The sequence below is a fragment of the Pezoporus flaviventris genome, unplaced genomic scaffold, assembly GCF_033815535.1.
Source record: "Pezoporus flaviventris isolate CSIRO_AGI_PZ_B2104156 unplaced genomic scaffold, CSIRO_AGI_Pfla_v1 ptg000001l, whole genome shotgun sequence".
Taxonomy (NCBI): domain Eukaryota; kingdom Metazoa; phylum Chordata; class Aves; order Psittaciformes; family Psittacidae; genus Pezoporus; species Pezoporus flaviventris.
The window spans coordinates 21,116,137-21,137,264 of NW_026892549.1; the positions used below are offsets into that span (position 1 = coordinate 21,116,137).

The 21,128-nt window shown below is 40.0% G+C and overlaps 1 protein-coding gene across 4 annotated transcripts in view; it reads left to right on the top strand.

Moving 5' to 3' along the window:
• Positions 1-21,128, top strand: part of MICU1 (mitochondrial calcium uptake 1) — a 107,298-nt gene that overhangs the window by 48,514 nt on the left and 37,656 nt on the right. For 3 of the 4 annotated variants that reach the window (XM_061447302.1, XM_061447283.1, XM_061447293.1), the window contains 3 exons: positions 8,023-8,088; positions 9,302-9,416; positions 19,617-19,699. In XM_061447302.1, the coding sequence (XP_061303286.1) occupies positions 8,023-8,088; positions 9,302-9,416; positions 19,617-19,699 (264 nt within the window). The remainder of the gene's footprint in view (positions 1-8,022; positions 8,089-9,301; positions 9,417-19,616; positions 19,700-21,128) is intronic. The other variant, XM_061447311.1, reaches the window with a different exon arrangement.

Genomic DNA, 21,128 nt, shown 5'->3' on the forward strand with positions numbered 1-21,128 from the left:
TTAGAAGCTGACCTGCTGGAAGGCAGATCTGTGGAGAAGGACCTGAGCATCCTGGTGGACAAGTTAACCATGGGCCAGCCATGTATATATATACCCCACGGGTATCCTGGGGTGCCTGAGGAAGAGTGTGGCCACTTCTGCTACTATACCCTGGTGAGGACTGACCTGGAGTACTGCATCCAGTTCTGAGCTTCCCCATACAAGAAAGACAAGGAACTACTTGGAGAGGGTACAGCAGAGGGCTAAAGAGATGAGCAGGGATCTGGAGCATTTCTCTTACAAGGACAGTCTGAGAGAACTGGGTCTGTTTAGCCTGGAGAAGAATGACTGAGAGGGGTCTTATCAATGCATACAAGTATTTCAGTGGTGGGTGTCAGGAAGATGGGACAAGATTCTTTTCAGTGGTGTCAGGCAACAGGGTAAGGGGCAATGGGCACAAACTGAGACACAGGAAGTTCCATCTGAATATGAAGGAAAGCTTGTTTACACTGAGGGTAGCAGAGCAGTGAACTGACTGCACAGAGAGGTTGCAGTGTCTCCTCTGGAGAGATGCAAAACCTGTATGAACACAACCCTGTGCAGCCTGCTCTAGGTGAGCCTGCTTTAGCAAGGGGATTGGACTAGATAATCTCCAGAGGTCCCTTCCAACCCCTACCATATTGTGAAGTTGTGGAAGAGACAGTTCTTGACTGTGATCGTTTGTGTAAACAAGCAGAGGAGCAGTTTATCGCAGATAATCGGCAAATCTAAGTTGAGCTGACAAGAGTTTTTCTTGTCTTGACTTTCTTTGCTTACACCACTGTCCATGTTTGTGGGTTTCTTTTGCTTGCTAGCTTTCTCCTTCCAGACAAACTTTGCTCTCCCATCTGCTTTGGTTAGCAATTTTGAATTACTTTTGTGTTCCTCACTGCTTTTCCCTGTTCACTGGGTGGGCAGTGAGCTACAGATTGTCCTCTTCATTTGCTTTTAATAAAGACAAATTTAATCAAAGAAAATACTTGCTTCTAACAAGTAAATGCATGGTGCACAAACATCCCTGTGGACACCTGGGTTACTTTATGTCCACATACAGAACATGCTTCATCCTTTCCTACCTCTTCTACCATAAGTTAATGGTATATCAGTTTTGACAGAGCTCTACTTGCAGTTATCTTTTTGTACTGCTAATTCTGTTGCTCATTTTCACAGGGCTTGTTTGGCAGACACTAAAATGCTCTGATTGCTCTCTGTCCTCTTTTATTCTGGTTTCTAGGTACCTGGTGGATGTTTCTTCCAGCTACTAATATCTCTGATACTTGTGTCTTTATTCTTATTATGATTTGGGGTTCTTTTTGTGTAACCAAGAATTACCTCATTTTCTTCCCTTTTCTAACCTTCTCCCCTTCCACCAGGATTTCTGGCAGGTACAAAGCAGACAGCATGTGCTTTGATTAGTTTGTGCTTCAGACCTCATAATATGCACTTTACATGTAAAAGGGACAGTGTATGCTCAACCCTTCTCCCTACTCCTTTAATAAATAATCCTGAATCCTTTCTTTGATCCTCAGTCTAAAGGATTTATATCAGAATACCTGAATTTGGCTTGTTAAGAGTACAGTCCTCAGGGTAACCGTTACTGCATGGCTTTATTAACAGGAACATCTGAGCAATGCTCAGATGTGTATCTCCCTTCCCTCCTCATGGTGTCTTTTGAGGCTTCTGACTTATTTTGGAACTTGATGAGACTGTGATAGACCTGACTATGGGAAATGGTGTTTTCTGCTCGGGGCCACAAAGTTAATTATATTCTGTGAGAAAGGACAGTCCTCTCTCTGGCCAAATGCTGTGGGAGAAACATCATGTATTTAAATGTAAGTTTGGGGAAGATTATTTTTTCAAATTTTAAGTTTTTCAAGTTACAGAACTATCTAGGGTGAGCTATTTTAACGAATATTTTAGGAAGAAGATATTTAGATGCTATAGTTCATAAGATGGTTTCTAGGAAAAAGAACTAGAAACTAGAGAAAAGTTCATTCAGTATTAGTAAGTGAAGAGGGAAATGTACTCTAAACGCTTTCAGTTTGCTCTGTAGCTTTGTGATTTAGTGCAGTCCATACAAGAAGTTAGCCAAAAATAAGCAACTTGGTGACAAAGTGCCCTTAGTGGGTGTATGTAGTCTTTTAATCAAAAAGTTGTTTATGGGATAGTCTGGGGCTTTAATTTCTTCAGTAGTTTTAATGGTGTTAGAGTAGTGCTTAATATAAAAAATGAGCTCCGAGAACTCTGTCCTTGTGTAACATGGATTTAGCTGGGAGGAGAGGGAAGGAGGATGGATTGGGCAGGGTGGGAGGGAATATTTTAGGAGATGTTTGACCTCACTAACTACAGAAGGAGGGAGGTCTGGGTAGGAAAAGTGGGTGAAAAAGGGGTAGTGAGAGAGTGAAAGAGAATGGCAAGATTTTTAGTTGTATCTTTAATTCTGTTCCTTAATATGTTTGCAGTCGTGATGACAATCTCAAATTACATATGGCTTTTTTTTCCCCAAACCCCATTTCTGGTTTGGTGGGTGGTTAGAACTGAGTGTATGGCCCCAACCTTATCATCTGAGCCAACGTTTAATATTTGCTTTCTGTACAGAATTATTTTTCTGTACAGAATTATTTTCCTCATGTATTTTCACACTGGAATTTTTATCTGGAAAAACAAGCAGCGTGCATTATCAACATAATGAGTTAATGTTGGTAATTTGAGCTGAGCCAAGGGAAAGCAGTATCCCAATCTCCATCTGGAAACCTAAACAGCCATTTAAATTCAAAGGCATCAAAAGTTGACTCATTTTAGAAGCCTGGCTTGGGACATCAGGGTCCCAATTCTAATCCTCCCCATCAAATTTCCATGACAAATGCCACTGTGATCCTACAGATTGTGATTTCATTACCCTGCAGAGGACTGAGACAGCACAGCACAGGGGAGCAGGAGTGTATACTGTCCCTTTTCTGAGGCATTTCCTATTTGCTCTTTCAGCAGGGGTTTCTCCCTTGCATGAGTGGGTCTGCTGCCTGCAAAGGGTTGGGAAAGTCTGTGCCTTTTTTTTTTTTCTTGGTTGTACAGAATGATGGCCTTGTGTTTCAGGTGCCCTTTGTTTTGAAGGTGATGAATATTTACAGCCTTGCTGGAAGGACAGAATGCAGATTTCTCTTTCCAGTCTCAGGGGACCACCCATAGTAATAATGGCTGCCCAATTCTCTGTATATGTCCAAATTCACAGGGAGAGTACGCAGAGCAAATTCATCCATGACCAGCTCTATACTTTTGTCCCCCTGTATATATAGAGAGAGAAAATAGTCCACAAATCAGGTTTTAAAAATCTCTTTATTAAAATACACTCTTGAAAGGTCGTGAGCTGCAGTATTTATCTGCCAACAGTAAATTTTTACCATTTTCTTGTGCTAACACTCACCCACCACACTTTGCTGTGCAGAATCTGTTTGAGTTTGCCTGTGCTAGCACGTCAACTTCATAGTAAATTAATCGAGAGCCACTAGGAATAGTACTGTAAACTTTCCCATTGCAAAAAGAGATTTATGAGTTTCAGAAAGTCCTTGTGCTGCTTCTATCACAACTTAAACACTTTTCTAATTTAGTGATAGGTATAAAGTGATATTAAAAAAATCCAAGGTAGTGCATCTAAGCAAATTTATTTTGTATCTGCATTATAAAGCTGTCTTTAAAACCTGTAAGTGTCTCAATTCTTCTCCCGGTCCCTTTTTCATTCCCATTTCATAACACAGAGGGACCTTCCCCACCTCTTGTTCCCTTTTGAATGTCTGGGCTGAAAGGCTGGATTTTTAAAACCTGATTCTGAAATCCTTTTTATTTCCTTATTTCAGTTTTCTTAATGTCAGTACTGAGGTGCCAGTGTGAGTTGTCATGAGAGGTTGAGCTTGATGATCTTTTCCAACCCAGTTGATTCTGTGATTCTATGAAATCTCTAAATATGTGGCTTTGGGTTTTTAAAGTTTATATCTTAAAAAAGAAAGTAAAATGAAAAATTTTCCTCATTTTGGAGCCTTCAGTTCAGCATTTTGATGCAGACACAGTTCAAAGCATCGATATTTTTAGTTACCACAGCAGGCTGCATTGCCTCCAGTTTTCACTGGCATGTCTTAAGGGTTTTCCCTTTTCTGTCGTGTTTGACAGACTGATACGGAGCACTTGCTGGAAACGCATTGAGTGTCTTGGTATATATTTTCCCAGATCTTAAACAGCCCTGTTTGGGGAAGGAGCAGCAGTAGTCTGTGCCAGCATGATGCTATCCTCCAGACTGCTGGACCAGGCAGATAGGAGCTGCATCGCTGCACATCTAAATGTTGTGTAGCTCTAATGAGATGACAGAAGCTAGCTAATACATTTTAAAGATGTCAAACAATATGTGTGGTATGAGCTCATAAGTTTTTAAAATACATTAATTAAATGTACTGTCCAATAATTTACAGAAGGATTTGTTTTCCTTTCCTTAGAAGGATTCCTAATAGTTTTTTGTTTATAGGGGTGCTGTCTACTGATTTAAGCCCAAGGCATCAAGCCATTTGTAAGCAGGACTAATAGCACATCATGTCTATGCATACTCCTTAATGGTATGTGCACAAATCCTCATGTGGGGTTCTTTTCCTCTGGTAAGAGATTTCATTTGTAGAGAGACATGTATCCCAAAACTGCAGTAATGTGGAGGGCCACCTTCTAAAGCCAGAAAACTCAGAAACAAGGACAGAAATTGTCTATATTAGGCCAACTTGTAACACAGTTTTTAGAAATTCCTACTGTGGAAAAGAGAATGTTTATTTTTAACACTGAACATAGAGCATTTTAGCTTCTCTTCCTCTATGCCTACAGCTAACCATGAAAGAAATACATTTTAGAAGTGTCATAACTGACATAACTGAATAACTGCATAATTGAAGGTGATCAGTTGGGACTGAAAGAGAACTGCTTTGCAGCAAGGTGACTTTACTGAAACATTCATGGTTTTGTATTTGCTTACACAGTATTGGTAACCTTAAAGTATTTCTTTTAAAAAGGAACAAACTGAGTCTGATGTTTGTCAATAAAAGATGGTTATGCTTCATCTAGAATTCCTTACTAATTTACAAAACTACTTTCTGATTCTGGAGAAATGCTCATTATCTTGCCCGCATTGCATATTTTTTTTGATGTCATTTTGGAAGGCATAAGTTGCTGTCGAGTGGCCACATAAGGCCAATAAATTCCTGAAGCTTTGGTTTATATAAATACAAAGGTGATGTTGAAACATACACAAGTTACCTGAATAAATGTGCTGTAAGTGTTTCCACTCCACATTGAAACACAAACTGTCAACTCTAAGTGACTTTCCAAGAAGGTGTTCTTCCCAAAGAGGCAAATTAAATGCTGGTTATTAAGTAGTTTCTGAAATGCAAAATGAAGTGGAGCTGCAATGATTTAGCTGATAAGGTGCTTCCAAATGTGCAGAGCAAACACCAGCAACGCACCTTGCCTCAGTCTCTGTCTCTACAGAGAAGGCATCCCTTAATTTGCAAAAATACATCTTTTTTTTTTTCAGATTTATGTAATTAAGTATTTCCATCTTTCACACTTGACTCAGTCCTGGGAAAAGTGTTTTTAAATCCAAAATAAAGGTAATATTTGGCAAGGAACTGAAGGAATTGATGGGTGTTTTTTCCCCAAAATCCTTTGTTACCTGGGAGCTGCAGCCATTTACTTGGCTCAGGGGATGCTCCAGCAGTAGATCAGGTTTGAGGTAGAGTATGTGAAGTCTGTGATATATCTTAGGGTGCTCTGCTTGCTTGCGGCCAGCCGGTAACACAGGTCTGGGGAGCTGTCTGCATATGGCATGCAACTTCCCTACAGCACATGGGTTTGGGGGAGGTTGATTGCTGCTACTGATATGTTCAGCCCACGTGATGCTGTTTGATGGACTTGGAGCCTGAGTTTGTCCAGAAGAAAGGGCAAACCAAGCTTCATATTTTGAAACGCAGTTGCATTATCTTTTTTCACCTGTTGTTCATGTCTGGTATTCTATGATAATCTGCCTGAATGTAAAAAGTTTTATTCCACTGAGACTGGACTAGTGGCTTTTCACTCAATTTACACAGCCATGCTTGTGCCAAAAGCAATGGTATATTTGGATTTTGTTTTCTTTTTACATGTTAATTTGAATGTTTGCTTGTTTGTGTGCTTGTTTAGTATGAATCTACTGCTTGGTTGGAAAATACATCACAATTGTAAACTGTTCCTGTGGCTTGCTCACTCGTGAATGCTCAGTTTTAAATGTCTTTTTGGGTGTGCTGAATGGTCTTAACCAATTATTCTGTTTTTGGGAATGGATCTAACATAGAGAAAAAATCTGAAGTGGAAGACATTTGACTTTTAACTGAACACTTTGAGAATTAGCATGTCTTCAGGTACAAAAGGGCGTGAAATGTGAAGGTTGTCCTGAAATTCTGTGGATAACGAATTTGTGAAGATGCCATCTCTAAAAGAGGATGGAAGCTTGGAAGGGGATTTTTCCCTACATTTACTGATGTTGTGCATTACCTTCCTGGCTAGAAGGGGTGGTAGAGTATGATGGAAGGAAACTAGACTGTGGAAAAGAAGCTTGAGGTCTATAGACAGTGGTTTTAGATGTTAGTGAGGACTTCAGGTTTTTCCACCTTGAAATTTGAGGGATCACAACACTCTACATTGTGCTTTGTGAAGTAGGTGGTTTGATGTGGTGGGGTTTTTTGCTGTTTGGGTTTGGGTTTTGGTTGTTTTGGGGGGTTTTGTTTGTTTGTTTGTTTTGCAGTGGCTGGGTTGGTTGGTTTGTTTGGGTTTTCTTTTTTTTTTTTTTCTTTTTTTTTTTTTCCTAGGGTTGTAATGCAATTCTGTAGAATATAATGTTTAATGGTGGGGGAAAAGCCCTGAGGAGGATGCTTTCAGCCTTTCCCATAGCGGGGCGAGCTTCCCTTATACTTCGTGGAAAGCAGTCAAACACGCCAGAAGAAAATCATGTGCCAGAAGAAAATAAATGGGAGAGTTGTGATTTTTAAATTATTTTTTCAAAAAAAAAAAAGCTTCAGTCTTCCTACTGCTGGGAGCCTGAAAATCTCATTGATCAGGTCAGTTGTTATTTTTTACCTGTTAAGATCAGTTGGAGAAATTCCCTTTCCCGTTAGCTGCGGGCAGGGTGAGCAGCATAGCCAGTGTATGCTCTCCTTCCCCAGGTTTCTGACAAGTAGGTGCTTGTTTAAAATAAAAAGTTTTACTTTGTTTGCTCAAAGTAAGATGCAGATGAGTAAATGCTGCTCTCTCCCATCTGTCTGCACCTTTGTATTTTTGAGAGCAACTAACTTAATATCTTTTTTTATTGTTAGTCTATGGATGTGGTTTTCAGCTTATGACGAATATTTTGAGCTGTTTGTTGCCAACTATGAATTTTAAGTGCAGAAAAGAACCCCATAAAAATTAATAAGCCAACCTCTGGAACTTTTCATGGGATCCTTTGTGCAGGTAAAATAGGATGCTAGTAGCTAGTTTATGATAAATGCTGCTAATGACAGGCAATTGGAAGATGCAGTAAATCACAGGAGCAAGTGAGATGCTGGTGGCAGTGCCACCTGCAGCAGAAAACTGCTTTTTCCACAAATTCTTCCTTCAGTTTAAGGGAAAACCAGGCATTATTTGTTTGTCCTCAACATAGGCATAAGTGTAATTTTGCTTTGGATCCATCTCGATGGGAAAGGAAGCAAAAAAGTAAATGATACTTTGGCCTCGTATTCTGGAGGCATAAATAGCAGTTATTTTGCATGGAATGAATGCCATTAGTGTATTGTTTGCTGTTAGTGGTTCACCTCTTATTAAATTCCTGACACTCTGCAGATGGTAAAGCAGAGCTACTGGGAGATTTATATTTGATCAATAGAGCTGAACTTTATTCACGGGAATCTGTATTTTTGTGTGATCTGTATGATTATTTTGTCTCTTTTCTTGTGGTTTCCGAGCCAGATACGGGTTAAATTTTCATCTAAATTATTAGCTGAGCTCATCCCCACTCTGCAGTCACATACAATGGTGAGTTCTCTCAAAAGAAAAGAAAACCAAACCCAACAAAACTTGAGGTGGATGAGAGACATCAGCTGCAGACAGTGGATCTGACCCGGAAAGGCTATGTGCTAACTCTTGCTGGGATGTCTACTTGGGCTTCTTAGCTGCACCCAGTCAAAGCAACAATGTGGTTGCTTCAAAACTGTCTTGCTTTTCGCAAGTCTAACCATTCAACTTGATATTATGTTTGCCTGCTTATTTTATTGTTGGTTAACCAGTTTTCTTTCCTTTATCTTGTATATGATGGGATCTCCGCTAGACAGAGGTAACAGTGGGGGACAGTTGTGTAGCTGGCCCCTCGTGTGGTGGTGTTTGTTGGTGGTTTTTCCTAAAACCATTCCTAAATTCAGCCTTGCTTTCACCATGCTTGTGTGCTTGCATGACCTGGTTTCTGTGGAATAACCTCATCCATGCCTACTCTCCTATATATTAATTTCATTTTCCTTTGTGTGTGTGTGCCTTCTCCTGCTTTGTTCTTAAAATGGGTCACCAGTGTGGATTTCCTAACAATGTTATGGATCCTTTTCAGTCTTTGAAAGCTTTGCAGATCAAAAGGACTTGGATTTTTGGCTTAGTAAGGGATATGAGCTGATAAAACGTGGAATTTTCTATTAAAAGAACATACTGAAAAATAGCTGGAGAAAGAGAGAGAGAAAGATGGTATCGCTCCTGGTCTTCCTAGTGAGCCTGCTAAGCCAACTCCTGAATCATGTGTTTCTGATAACTTTGATCATACTTTGTATTAATGTGAAAGAGTTCTTTGTTGGCTACTGCAACAACAGAATATAACTGCAATGCTATTAGTGAAATACAATAATGTCCTTTTTTAATCCTATCTTAAGAAATACGATTTTTGTAACAAACTCAAAGATTCAGGCAATTTTAAGCAAAATAGACATAGTTTTATTTATCTGTATTTCAGCTAGGCTAAATCAACTCATTAATATTGTGCAGTTCCTTACCCCTCATTGAGATGGGGAAGCACTGATCTTTGCAGAGCATTTCTGACAGATTTGAAGGCTGGAAAAGGTCCACTGAATATGAATGGAGATAGTAGGGGTGTGTGTACGTAGAATGGTTTGTTGGTGGTAAGGATACAAATAAAGCCTTCCATTTCTCTATTTAATCAATTGCGTTTTTTGGTTTTTTTTTCTGTGATGTGGGTCGGATGAATAAATAGAAATTATCCCAGGAGCGAGAGAAGTTTGCCGATGAAGACAGCATATTTTATGCACTTGGAGAATGTGGACTCATTTCTTTTTCTGACTACATCTTCCTCACAACGGTCCTTTCCAGTAAGTACAGTGTTTTTTTTCCTCTGCAATTACTGCTTTTTTAAGTTTTGAAGGTTTACAAGCAATGAGTTTGCTATTGTTGTCTACACGCATTTCCTTAAAAGGAATTCTTGATTGCCTGAAATGCAGACCGAGTGAATAATTGCTATTGCTTCATCTGCTTTAGACTTAGCTTCGAGTGGTTCAGAAATGTAAACAGATTGATGACTTCTGAAGATTTCTCTTTTTCAAATGTGGCAATTTTTTTTTAATGAGTCATTTGACCTGCTGTTCAAAACTGTAAATGAAGATGTGTTCTTGAGTTTCGTTTGCATGATATTCTTGTATTTGGATGAATACTGCTTTCCAGCTCTTCACTGGTTACCAATCTGTTCAGACTCTCTTCTCCAGTTGCATTTTCACTTGGGTAAGCTCAGGCTTATGCATGATGCAATCTGATGTGAGGACAAATTAAGCTGTTTACATTTCAACAAGTATCATTAGATACCTTCTGTCTTTTCACCCTGCTGTACTTGACTTGCATTTGTGGTATTTCTGTGATCTGCTAATCTGTTCCAGCAAAGTCTTCTGCAGTTGAAGTGCTGACACTTAAAAGTTTGCTTTGCTGGCAAGAAACAGTGAAACTGAAGCCTTTGGTAATGTCAAACAGCATTTCTAGACTTTCTTCATGGGGAAAAGCAATCTAAAAATCTCATTTGCAGGGCTTCTGTAGCTGCTTGGAAGGTGCCACATCACAGAGCCCACAGAAACTAGTTATTTTTCAGCCCTGTTAGAAAGTGTGGGGTAATGGTTTATATGCCACTGTCCAAATGAACTTGAGACATTTTATTTTCAGACTTCCAAAAAAAAAAAAGAGAAAACTTGGCCATCTAATCTTAAAGTATCTGTTTCATGGTGACCTTATTGTAGGACTTAACATGCAGAACACTTCCTGGTTTACTGTAGACCCTCATTGCCCTGTACTGTTCAAGGGAGTCAGCTGGGTAATTCACTTAGGTTTTGTAAAAGCAACAGGTGCTTTATTTTTTTCCCTGTGCTCTTGCTTACTGTAACATGGACAAATGAGAGGTAGCTCTTCCTTTACTGAGGATCTATTATCAGGGAGAAGCAATGTTCAAGGTCTTGTTTCTTAGCAAATGGACATGGTAGGGGAGACGTGTGTGACCTTCATGTTGTGAAAACAAACACTAAGAGATAAAGCTAGTTCAAGGCAGGGAATTTGTTTTAGGATTTCAATCTACACTCTCTTTTTTTGATATTTTTATTTTTATTTTTTATTTTTTGACAGTCTCAGTCCTGACTCCTCAGACTTTGGCTGTTCCTCTCTTACATAACTTTAGTCTGTGCTGAAATTATCTAAGGTATTTTCGCTTGTGTAACGAGGGCTTCTCATCTGTCACAAGTGACAGTGAACTCCCAAGCCTGTAGTACTGCATTACTCAATGTGGTTTAGAAAACACTTGTGCCCTTGGCTTTATGGCTGTGCTGGTGGTGAGCAGCCCCCTAATCAAGTATTCAGGGTGCAAAATTATTTTCAAGTCCTTCCACAGGCAGCAGTAAGAGAAATTGTTCTTGCTTTGGTTTTATTTCTTTGTTCTGAGAATAAAAGAAAAGGGACCTCCTTGTGTTAGAGTAGCAAGCAGCCAGCCCTGGTCTGGAGGATTTTCTCCTCTTGTTCTTGGGCTTTTAAACATGTTCACAATTATTGGGGAATCAAACTAAGGAGAGAGGAAAGAATTGAGTGGTGTGTACTTTGAGGAATGGTGTGAAGGGTGGGCAAAGAAGGAGCTTTCAAAAAGGAAAACCACAAAAAGGCAAGAAAAGTGATCTGGGATTCTTAGGCTGGCTGGTGGGTATTTTGGGAGTTTGCTGTATAGTTACTGAAGATGGAGGAATGTTTCTGGAGCCTACTGTCAACCAGCGGTTCCCCAGAGGAAGAGTTTTGATTTCATTTTTAAAGTATTTGCTTTTATAAAAGTAAAGCTCCCAAACAAACCTTGCCCTATGGCTAAGTAGAAAATACACTGTTATGCCACACTGGATTACTCTCCAATTAGTAAGCGCTATCTTTCAGGAATACTGTAGTTTATGTTTGAGTTTTTGCGTTGTTTTTTCCTCTGGGAAATAAAAGGGAATGAGGAAAATACATCTTCAACCTGACAGTTGTTTTTCTCACTTTGTTGCTTAAATAACTGGAACACGAAGGAGGTATCTGGATGAGATTGAGCTGTAGATTACATCAAATAGCTAAAAGTCACTAATTATTGAGAAAGGAAGGTGCTGTATTGAGGACTAAAGCAGGATAATCAGAAAGGGGAGTGTGAGATCAGCTCTGGGGGTGGGAGGCAGCAGGGAGAGGCGCTCCCCTGCTGTGTGCTCAGAAATAATAGGTGGAAATCAGTCGTGTTCTAATCTGGCTTATTGAACTCAAAACTGATCAATGATAACCTCTGAAAACAAGAAAACCAAAGGGCTCTGTGTTACCGTGCTCCTTGGGAGGGTTGCGCCCAGCAAGTCTGCTGAGATGGCTCCTGCCCATCTCCCTGGGTCTGCCGAAAGCACTGCTGGGCTTTGAGAGCTTTTCCCAAAGCTTTCCATTTAATTAGTTTTTGCAGCTTGAGCTGAAGCTCACTTCAGTTGTATTCTCTGAAACGTGGACCATGTGGCAGCTGCCAGAGAGGGAGAGGAGGAGAAAGGGCTGGAGGCTTCATCTGTATGTTGCTCGCAGAGAGCTGTTTGCATATTGCACAGAAAATTAAGTCTGTCACCATATCTTATTTACAAGTGATTTTTCACTCTAGCACTATCTGTTCTTGTCAGTTGCCGTGTTTCTGTGAAAATGTATTTTTGAAGCAACTAATAAAATAGCATTTAGCAGCTTCACAAAGACAACTTTCTGTTAAGGGCAATGAGAACTGATCAGCCTTAAGGCTACCTCATGGTTTCTGTTGCTTCAGTCACTCCTTGTTTCTTGGGGAGGAGGTAGAAAGATGAGCAAAGTATGGGATAAGCAAAATGTTGATGGGATTTCCTCAGGGTCCTTCAAATGTCATAGGAAAGCAAAGACTGCACTTCTCTGATTAAAGAAGTTTTTGCTTTTGAACTTGCAGAGCAGGTGGAGGAAGGAGAGAAAGAGCAAACGCGGTCCATTTTCCAGGCTTGCTAATGCCTACTTGATTAACGGGTACCAAAGGGAGCTGGGCATTAAAAGAATAAGTTGGTATTGTTTCTGTAATTGGGCTGTCACTGGACTGTCCCAGCTGTGGAAGGAGGGTTAAATAGCATTGGCTCTAGCCAAAGTAATTACTTTCTTGCCAGGGCTTTTGGAGCAGACCTCCAGGTCTTTTTTCGTTCTCCTGTGGATTCTTTCTAGAGCATGGCATGCTGTTGTCCCTTATGAGTAGCAGCCTGCAAGAAGCCTCTTGCCTAGGATAGATTCACTCTTTTTTTTTTTTTTTTTTTTGGTTGTTGCTGTTGTTTTCTTTCACCTGTGTAGGAAATATTTCCTGAGCCATCTAGCTCTGGAAATTATTTTCTGGCCAAATACTGAGCACTGTGCAGGTCCCTGCGATGGAGTTGGCACTACATGTCCTCCCACACTGCTGCATGCAGGTGATGTATCTCGAGGGTCTGTTTGCATTATGGCCATTTTGAATATGTATTGCTGACTGACACAAATGTCTTCAGCCTCATTCCCTGCCACAGGTGAGATCTGTTATCTTGCAAATGGTGTTTTAATCCTTTGAAGCAGCAGTAAGTGCCGTAGGGCTTGTTTCTACAAAAAAAAGAAGTTATAAGGTTGCTTTGAGTTTGTAGGATTTTTTTTTTGTGGTACCGTTCATGTTAATTTTTATCTTTAAACTTTCAAGACCCTCTTTTTACCTACATGCATATACATGGGTCCATCTCAGCTACACTGGTGCAGGGATGTGTTCGGTACCTTTCTACCAGCCCAGTCACTGTGTGGGATTTCTGAGATGTATCTGAGCAGCACAGAGATCTTCTTCCAAGGCATGTCCCAACTTCCAAATGTAAGCGTGGTTACTTCATGTCAGACCGAGGGCTGTCTGGCAGCATCCTGCTTCTGCCATGGGCTGGTAGCCGTGCTGAAGGACAGAAACTGGACAGATTTCTTGGAATTAGTAGTTTGGGATCTTCCCAAGCAGAGCTGGACCTCTCTGGCTTGAAAACCAGTGTTAGGAAATAGGATGTTCTACCACCCTCTCTGCCTGCAGTCTTTGTCTGTTCAGCTCTTCACCCGTTGCATTTGCATGGTGTGGTGGGCTGATGGATCTCCACTAACCTTCTGTATCGCAGAGGAGAGTAAATTTGTGGTGGGAAAGGACTGCTCTGCATGTAGCAATTCGTAGCCTGATTGACATGTTCCAGAATTACAGAACTAGGAAACAGAGTAGCCATATCCCAGAGCCTGCAGATGTTTGGGGTGTCCTGTTTCTCCAGGGGTTCTCTGGAGGGTGCAGCTTCTAATGACCTTTGTCTGGAGCTGCCATTTCCACAGTTTTTTTACCAGGTCCTTATTTCAGGGTGTCATTTAAGAGAGAATCTTGATTTCCAGCAGTGTTATACAAGTCATGTGGCAACTGCTGAGAAGCTGTTGAAAGGTAAGTCTTGTACGCCAGCTGAGGCGCTGTCACATTCTCTCAACTGAGGCGTGTATTTGATGTTAAAGACAAAATACAAAATTTGGTGTTAAAATTACTCAGTTTCTTTGGTTCATAAGCTAACAAGCAAAATAAAAATGTAAAGCAGCATAGTATTTTTTCTTTAATTTCTTTATTGCCGAAGTAGAAGGAAGATGAAAGATGAAAAATGGCATTATCTGGGACATCACTCCAAGGAAAAATGTACTGCATGCTTGGCACAAATTTCTGTATCTGGAGGTAGCAAACTGTCATGGGACAACTTTCCAAAGGTGGATCAGAGCATCTCTTCACATTGCTGATCCTTTAGCTGATCCATGTTCTTCTGTACAAGATGACAGTTTATTTTGGATTTTACCTGTCAACTGTACTAGTTAACCCCTTATTAGTCTTCTGTTGAGTGCCTGACGCTGTCTCTGGTGACAATGTGGGCATGTGCAGCTCAGTAACCTTGGAGCTTGGTACTCAAGTAGAGCTTGAATCCACATGTCTGGGTTTAAACATGTCAACCCTCAGCATGGATTCAGAGTGAGGAGCTAACACAAGCTTGATTTCTCTTGGTCTGGGTTGTTCAGAGCCTTACAGTTAGCAGTGGTGGTGTTTTTACCTTGCAAGACCAGCAAAAAAAAAAGTTGGTGGGATTTGGATTTTTCTGAAATAGTGGAATAATTTGAAAGGAAAATACATGCAGCATTAGGACGGTTTAGTGGGGTTTCCCCCCATATATATATATTGTAGCTGGGGCTCAACTGTCTGTATTCTATGGGTGGTTTGTGCCCTATGAAGCTGTAACTCTGTTTTCAAAAAAAAAAAAAAAAATCAGAGCATTTTAAAATTCATTATGTGAAAGCACATCATCTTTCTCTGTTCCTGATGCAGTTGCTAACAATAAACTAAATACTGATGCTGGGCTGCAGGCTGTGATTTTGTAAGGGTGAGCTCATCTATGACCCTGATTCCTTCCGTCAGACAGAAATGTTCCAATTCAAAAAGGTACAGAAACATTTCTTGGCTAAAATACTGCTGTGCGAAGTGAGATAGAATAATGACCGTGTTGATTCACATAACTTAAGGGGGTGGGGAAATTTGATTAATCTTTGGCTGGAGGAAAAGGTAAGCTTTTTTTTTTAATGCTGTGGCCTTAAAGAGGAAAAGAAAAAGTACAATTACAGCTGCAAGGCTTGAGCATCCATCTCTCTAAATGAAAACCTGTCTGTACTTTAGGAGAGGACTGTGTTAATTTGTAATTGATTGTGAAGAGACATTTTATTGGTTTCAGGGTACTGTGGCCTTTGCAAATATATTTTTTTCTTAATTTTTAGATAGATGGGAAATAAGTGTTCACAGAGTATTTAATTCCTAGTGATTAACTTTCCTCAGAATAACTCCCCAGCCAAATTCTTGATCTTTCTTCCCACACTGGTGTTGCTTGGGTCATTACTGGGCTTTGAGATCAATATGGGAGGCTTGAGCTCTTTTGTGTTTGAATTCCCAATGGAAGATGAGAAATTTCAGGGTTTTCAAAGGAGTAGACAGAATTTTTACATCCTTTAGGTAACATCACCAAAACCCACCCTACTTTGTCAAAGAAATTCTCAACTTCACCTGAAGGGTGCAATGTTTATTCTCAAAAAGGGTGTTAAAAATAGTTTTCTTAAAATGCAGTACCTCTGCTGGAGGTGGGTGTTCTGTAGACAATTTTTGTGAGTATTGAGCTTGGTGGGAAGATCACATGAGCGTAAAAATAGTAAAATATGGCTTTTCTCATCAGTGAGCATTTGCTGTCTTTCAAGAATGCATTGCTTCTGGTGAGAGTAAATGGCAATAAAGAGCAATTGAGTGCTACACATTGGTCCATTGAATAATTGAAAATAGTTGAAAATGACATAATTGACTTAAAGATGCCTCATCAAACCATCTAATCCCTCAGAGGTTCTCTGGAGCTTTATACTGATGGATAGAGTGGGGTTTTTTTCAGTATGGTCAGTGCTGCTGCTTATCATCTGTTTGTCTGGTTGAGGCTGGTCATCTTCATAATGTTACTGTGTGGCTTTTTGCTTTTATTATTGCCTTTCTGTTCCATAATGTTTCATTTGAACAAATGAGTTAAGAAAAATATTAATTGTCCTTTGCACTAACTCCCTGGTGAGTCGAAAAGCACCTTGGTGTGTAGAGCTGATGGACCTATAGATCTACGGAACGATTTCAACCTGATCTTTTTAGCTACAGTTACAAATATCTACAAGCTAGAAGTACGTAACATCAGTTGGCATTGTTGTGGGCACCAGTACCATGTTTTCATGTTAATGATTTGGAAGAATCATTAGGAAGTCATATCCTGAACACCTACAGACTAGAAATAAAACTGGAAAAGAAACTGCAGTTGCTCTCACCAGTTCCTGACTCATTGCCCAAAGGAAATGAGATGCAATGAAACATCTTGATTCTTAATAATGTCAAAAAGGATGGCAAGGAGATAGCTCACAAAATCAGAGAGCTGAAAATGCAGCAAAGCACTTGGAAAAAGCAGAAGTGGTTTTCCCTTATAAAGACAGGCATTGCACTGTTTTAAAAGCAAACAGTCCTTTAAGTGGTTTTAATAACTATTGCAGGAGGAATATTGCGTTCATTTTGGTGCGTTTTAATTAAGGAAGTGGTGGGGAAATCTGGAGACACTGCAGTCAAGAACGGTAAAATTTGGGGCAGAATAAAAGATGGGGGGAAAGCTAAGTTTAACTAGGCAAACTGGTATCTGCTGCTCTTATGGTCTGCAAATTTCTGAAATACGTAAATACAACAGGAAGAAGAAAAATGGAGGTTGTAAAAGCTGATGTAACCATGAGTAGTGGGGCAGGATGGGCAAGGGGAGTCAGCTGCCATTGGGATGACTCTTCCTCAATAAATCCTGAGCAGAAACGTCATGCCTAAGAGGAGAGGCAGAAATCATCTTGTCTGGGACCAATACATTCAGGGACATGCATCTTAATGAACATTTCCTCCTGAGCAGGAGTGGGATGAACTAATTGTCTTTGGTGCCCTCTGGTTTCCCTGGTTCATACTCACATTTGTTGGATATGTGTCATTACAAGTAATTGGAGTTGGATATGCAGATCAGAGGAAGAAACGGGTTGTGTCATTTATTAGCTAAAGGGTTGAAGTAATTAAATTTGCCAATTTAAAGCTACTTTCTTTCCCTGTCCTTCAAAAATACTGACCCTGCAGATTTTTGGTGCTGAACTGTTCATTTTAATTTTGCAAGTGATGTTCTCCTCTGGGAGTTAGATAAACTGCTCTTGAAAATGTGTATTAGAGAAAGGAAAGGAAGGAAATGGACTTTGGGAGGGGTAAGTTAAGTATCTCACTTTCTCTGTTCACCCTGTTGGTACAAATGGAACATGGTATAATGTATTTCCGTAAAGAAAAAGGGGAAGGGAGGGCACTCACCAAAAAAATTACACCCATTTTTAACAGGAGTAAAATATTTTCCTATCTCACAATATGCATCATTGTACCCTGGCAGAGAAAATAGGGGAAGAAAGATGAGATGTGTGAATTGCTCTTTTTCTAGTATCTTGTATCTGTTTGAGAGTTCTGCATATTCCTACTTTTCCTCATAGAGGAAACAACATTTTCCATGCAGCACTAGATTTTTGTGGCTAAGAAGAAATTGCTTCCAGGCTTTCATGCGGTACTTGCAATTCAACTGAATAACATTGGATGTGTTATAGAAACACTAAGAGGGTAGCTGGAAGGTGCTTAATATTTATTATTTAATATAATTGTGGAATTAATCACTGGAAATGAAGGATGGCTACAGAGGAGGCTTTTTATATCAATCCCTTTAATTAGATTGCATCATTGGAGAGATTGTAAAGTTGGTGTTGGGCACAGCCACTCCCCCTGATTATAGCTCAGCTCATGCAGAATTAACAAGTGATGGTGAGCAAAGGTCTCATCCCAGCAGACAGGACAGAGAAGCTGAGTGGAGGAGGTAGGGCTTCTGCTGCAGGGTTGTGTAGGGATAACCCACCATGTGCTGCTGGCAATTGCCTGGCTTGTAGGAAACATTGCTTATCCATGTGGTGTTTGGAATTTAAAACCTCCAAAAAGTGGCATGAGGAAAATGGAAATCCAGAGATGATAACAGCAGGACTGTATGTCAAGTGGTTTAGCTACAGGCCATTCCTGCCATTGAGTTTAATGTTGTTACACATCTGTTTAAGGCAGAAAGTGAAAATGTGATCTCATTAACTCTGCTGAATCTTGTAGTGATAAAAGTACTACAGTTTATTACAGTAAGGGCAAAACCTGTAAAAGTCTCCTGGCCTTAAGCTGAAGCTGTAACTAATGTCCAAAATTCAGTTCAGTTAATTCCATATTAATTTCTTTTTGTCTGAGTGATTCATCTTTGCATCCTCCCTTCCACCTCCATCTGGGAGATGCATTAGCACAGAAGGGCAGTTGCAGAAACTCATTCCTTTTTGAGCATCCGCAAGAAATACTCAAAGTTGATTGCAACAGATTACATTAAAGGGGGATGAGCTTCACCAGTGATGTACATCCTCCTGCCAGATTTGGGTATGGAAGAGCTATCTTCAGAACACAAAAAAGGTGCCAAGTTTTAATTGTCATTTAAGATTGCAATTTAAGCACTAGCTATAGCCTAGAGGGTTCCCTAGAAATCCCAGCAAACACCAAAGTTCCTGTAGGTGGTATGTATTTGAAAGTAGCAGAGCAAGACAAATTCTCATATATTAACTTAATTTGGAAAAAAATGTGGCAGTGTGGTGTAGCTTTAAATGCTGATGTATTACAGAGCCCGAATTGGAAGCATACTGAAATTCTTCGGTGGGATGCAGGGGAAGGAATGTGGTTTTGCTGTGATGCAGTACTTTTGCAGAGTTCTGACTAGATAGGCCATGACAACATAAACTAAATGCAATGAAAAATAAGGTACCACACTACCGCGAGTGTGTCTTAGCTGGTGAGCATCAGCTCGTGCGTTATCTCAATGTCATAACTGGACTGAGACAGAATTGGTAATGATTTGTTTAAATTTGTAGCACAAGACAAGAGCTGAGCCTGGGATAGAATTACTCAAAGTCCATGTCTGCTCCTCACCCACTGGCTGCTTCACAAAGCATTGAGAGTGCTCTGCAGTGCTGAAGGAATGTCCTCTGGCCAAATTGGTGTTCCGCTTTATGAAGCGGGCTGAAGCTCTTTCTACAGCATTGTCTTCTGTTGATTGTTAGTAGAAATATAAGATGTTGTCTTGGTTTTTTCTACCTGTAAATGTAATAAATTTTGTTCAAAAAGCATCTCCTCCTCCCAGCCTCCTTGCTGAGACCTTTGGTAAAGGGAGCTCCATGAAGCCTGTAGTTAGAGGTTCCCAAGAACTGTATTTTCATATTAAAATTGCAAGAATTGCAGAAAATTGCATTTGGATAAAGTCATTCTGAACTTGTGCTGGTTTTATTGAGCTTTTGTATCTTTATTAACTGGTGTTTGTTTTGTATTGCCTTGTTTTCTTTTTATGTAGCTCCCCAGAGGAATTTTGAAATTGCCTTTAAGATGTTTGATCTGAACGGTGACGGTGAGGTGGACATGGAAGAGTTTGAGCAGGCAAGTTGAATGACAGGTTGAGTTCTTAATGCTATGGCATCTTAGTCATAAGTGCAGCACTCCTCTGCAATGTCATTGTGAATTATTTTTGTGGTTAGTGCTGGTTTACGTCTTTTTCTTCTGTCTTGCCTTAGTGCCTGCCTTTGTTCTTTTTGTTTTTTAACTGGATATTTCAAGGCAGTTTTTCACTCAACTAGGACAACTTTAAGTATAAACTCTGATTTGCTATGACTTTGTCACCAAGGTATCTTTCTTTACAAGATGTTACCTCCAATGTAGATAAAGAATTTTTTTCACTCTACTGGTGTCATAGGATTTTGATCCTGTTCTCTTCCACAGCTTTTACTGCATTCCTTAATTTTGTTTGTCTTCAGAGAATAACTAGGATGAGTCTGCTTCGAAGAAGAATTTAGCCACTTATTTCCATGTAATCGAAAGCATGTTATTAGGGTGGTTTTTTTCCCCCTACTACTTACAAGGTTTCATCAACAGGGAGCTTGATGCAAGCTTTTTAATGAGCTTAGCCTGCATGTCTCACACTAGTGAGGTCCTCCTGAAAGCTGTAGTTTGTGATTGTGTTAGCGTGAGAATACATTGAAGACTTGAGTTGTCAGTGGAGAGATCTGACCTCCTGAGGCAGAAGGTATGGTTTTCTTACCTATGTAGGAAACAGCCTTAAGGCTTTGGAAACTCATAAACATCCTGAAGTCCCTGAATATTAGCAAAGCTCCCAGTGTGTGCTACTCATGAAAGGAAAATAAATGCATTTGCAAACAAGGGAATTGACCGGTTGGTTGGAAACTCACCATCTCTGTTACAGAAGAACAAGGTAGAGGAGATACACCACTCACTAATCTGCCTAATATTCATGTGGCCCCTGGCACTTCTGTGACCCGATATCCCTTAGAGCAGTATGTTTAGTGGGCAAGTGGAAGCTTCTGCTTCTGGGCAAAGGAAATTGTACTCTCTGGTTTAAAAAAATAACCTGCCCTTGCCAGGCTCTTTACGCTGGAGGACATCCATATTTGGTGAAGGTGAAAAGCTGTTTACTGATATCTAAGAACAAAACAGCCGTGAATAATCTAGTTACAAATTCTTACTCATCAGTTGATTGAAAGACTGGTTAACTTTGGAAGAGTCCTTAAGAGGGCATGCTTGGAGTGCTTGCTTATAAATGGGAAGTACTAGTGGCAAAGCAGGTCTGTTTAATTAATTCCCTCCTCCTAATCTTTTGCAGTCATCCTCCTTGAATTATTACCTGTGGGTATGATGTCATTACTATGAGTTTGCTCCAGAGCTGTACGTTTTATATGTTTCTGCAAGCTTTGGAGAAGAATGGAGTATATTTCTCTCCAATATGATATCCTTTCACTTGACAGTTTGTAATGTAAACACAGCAGTTTGTTCATGTTCCTTTAAGTGCGTATTT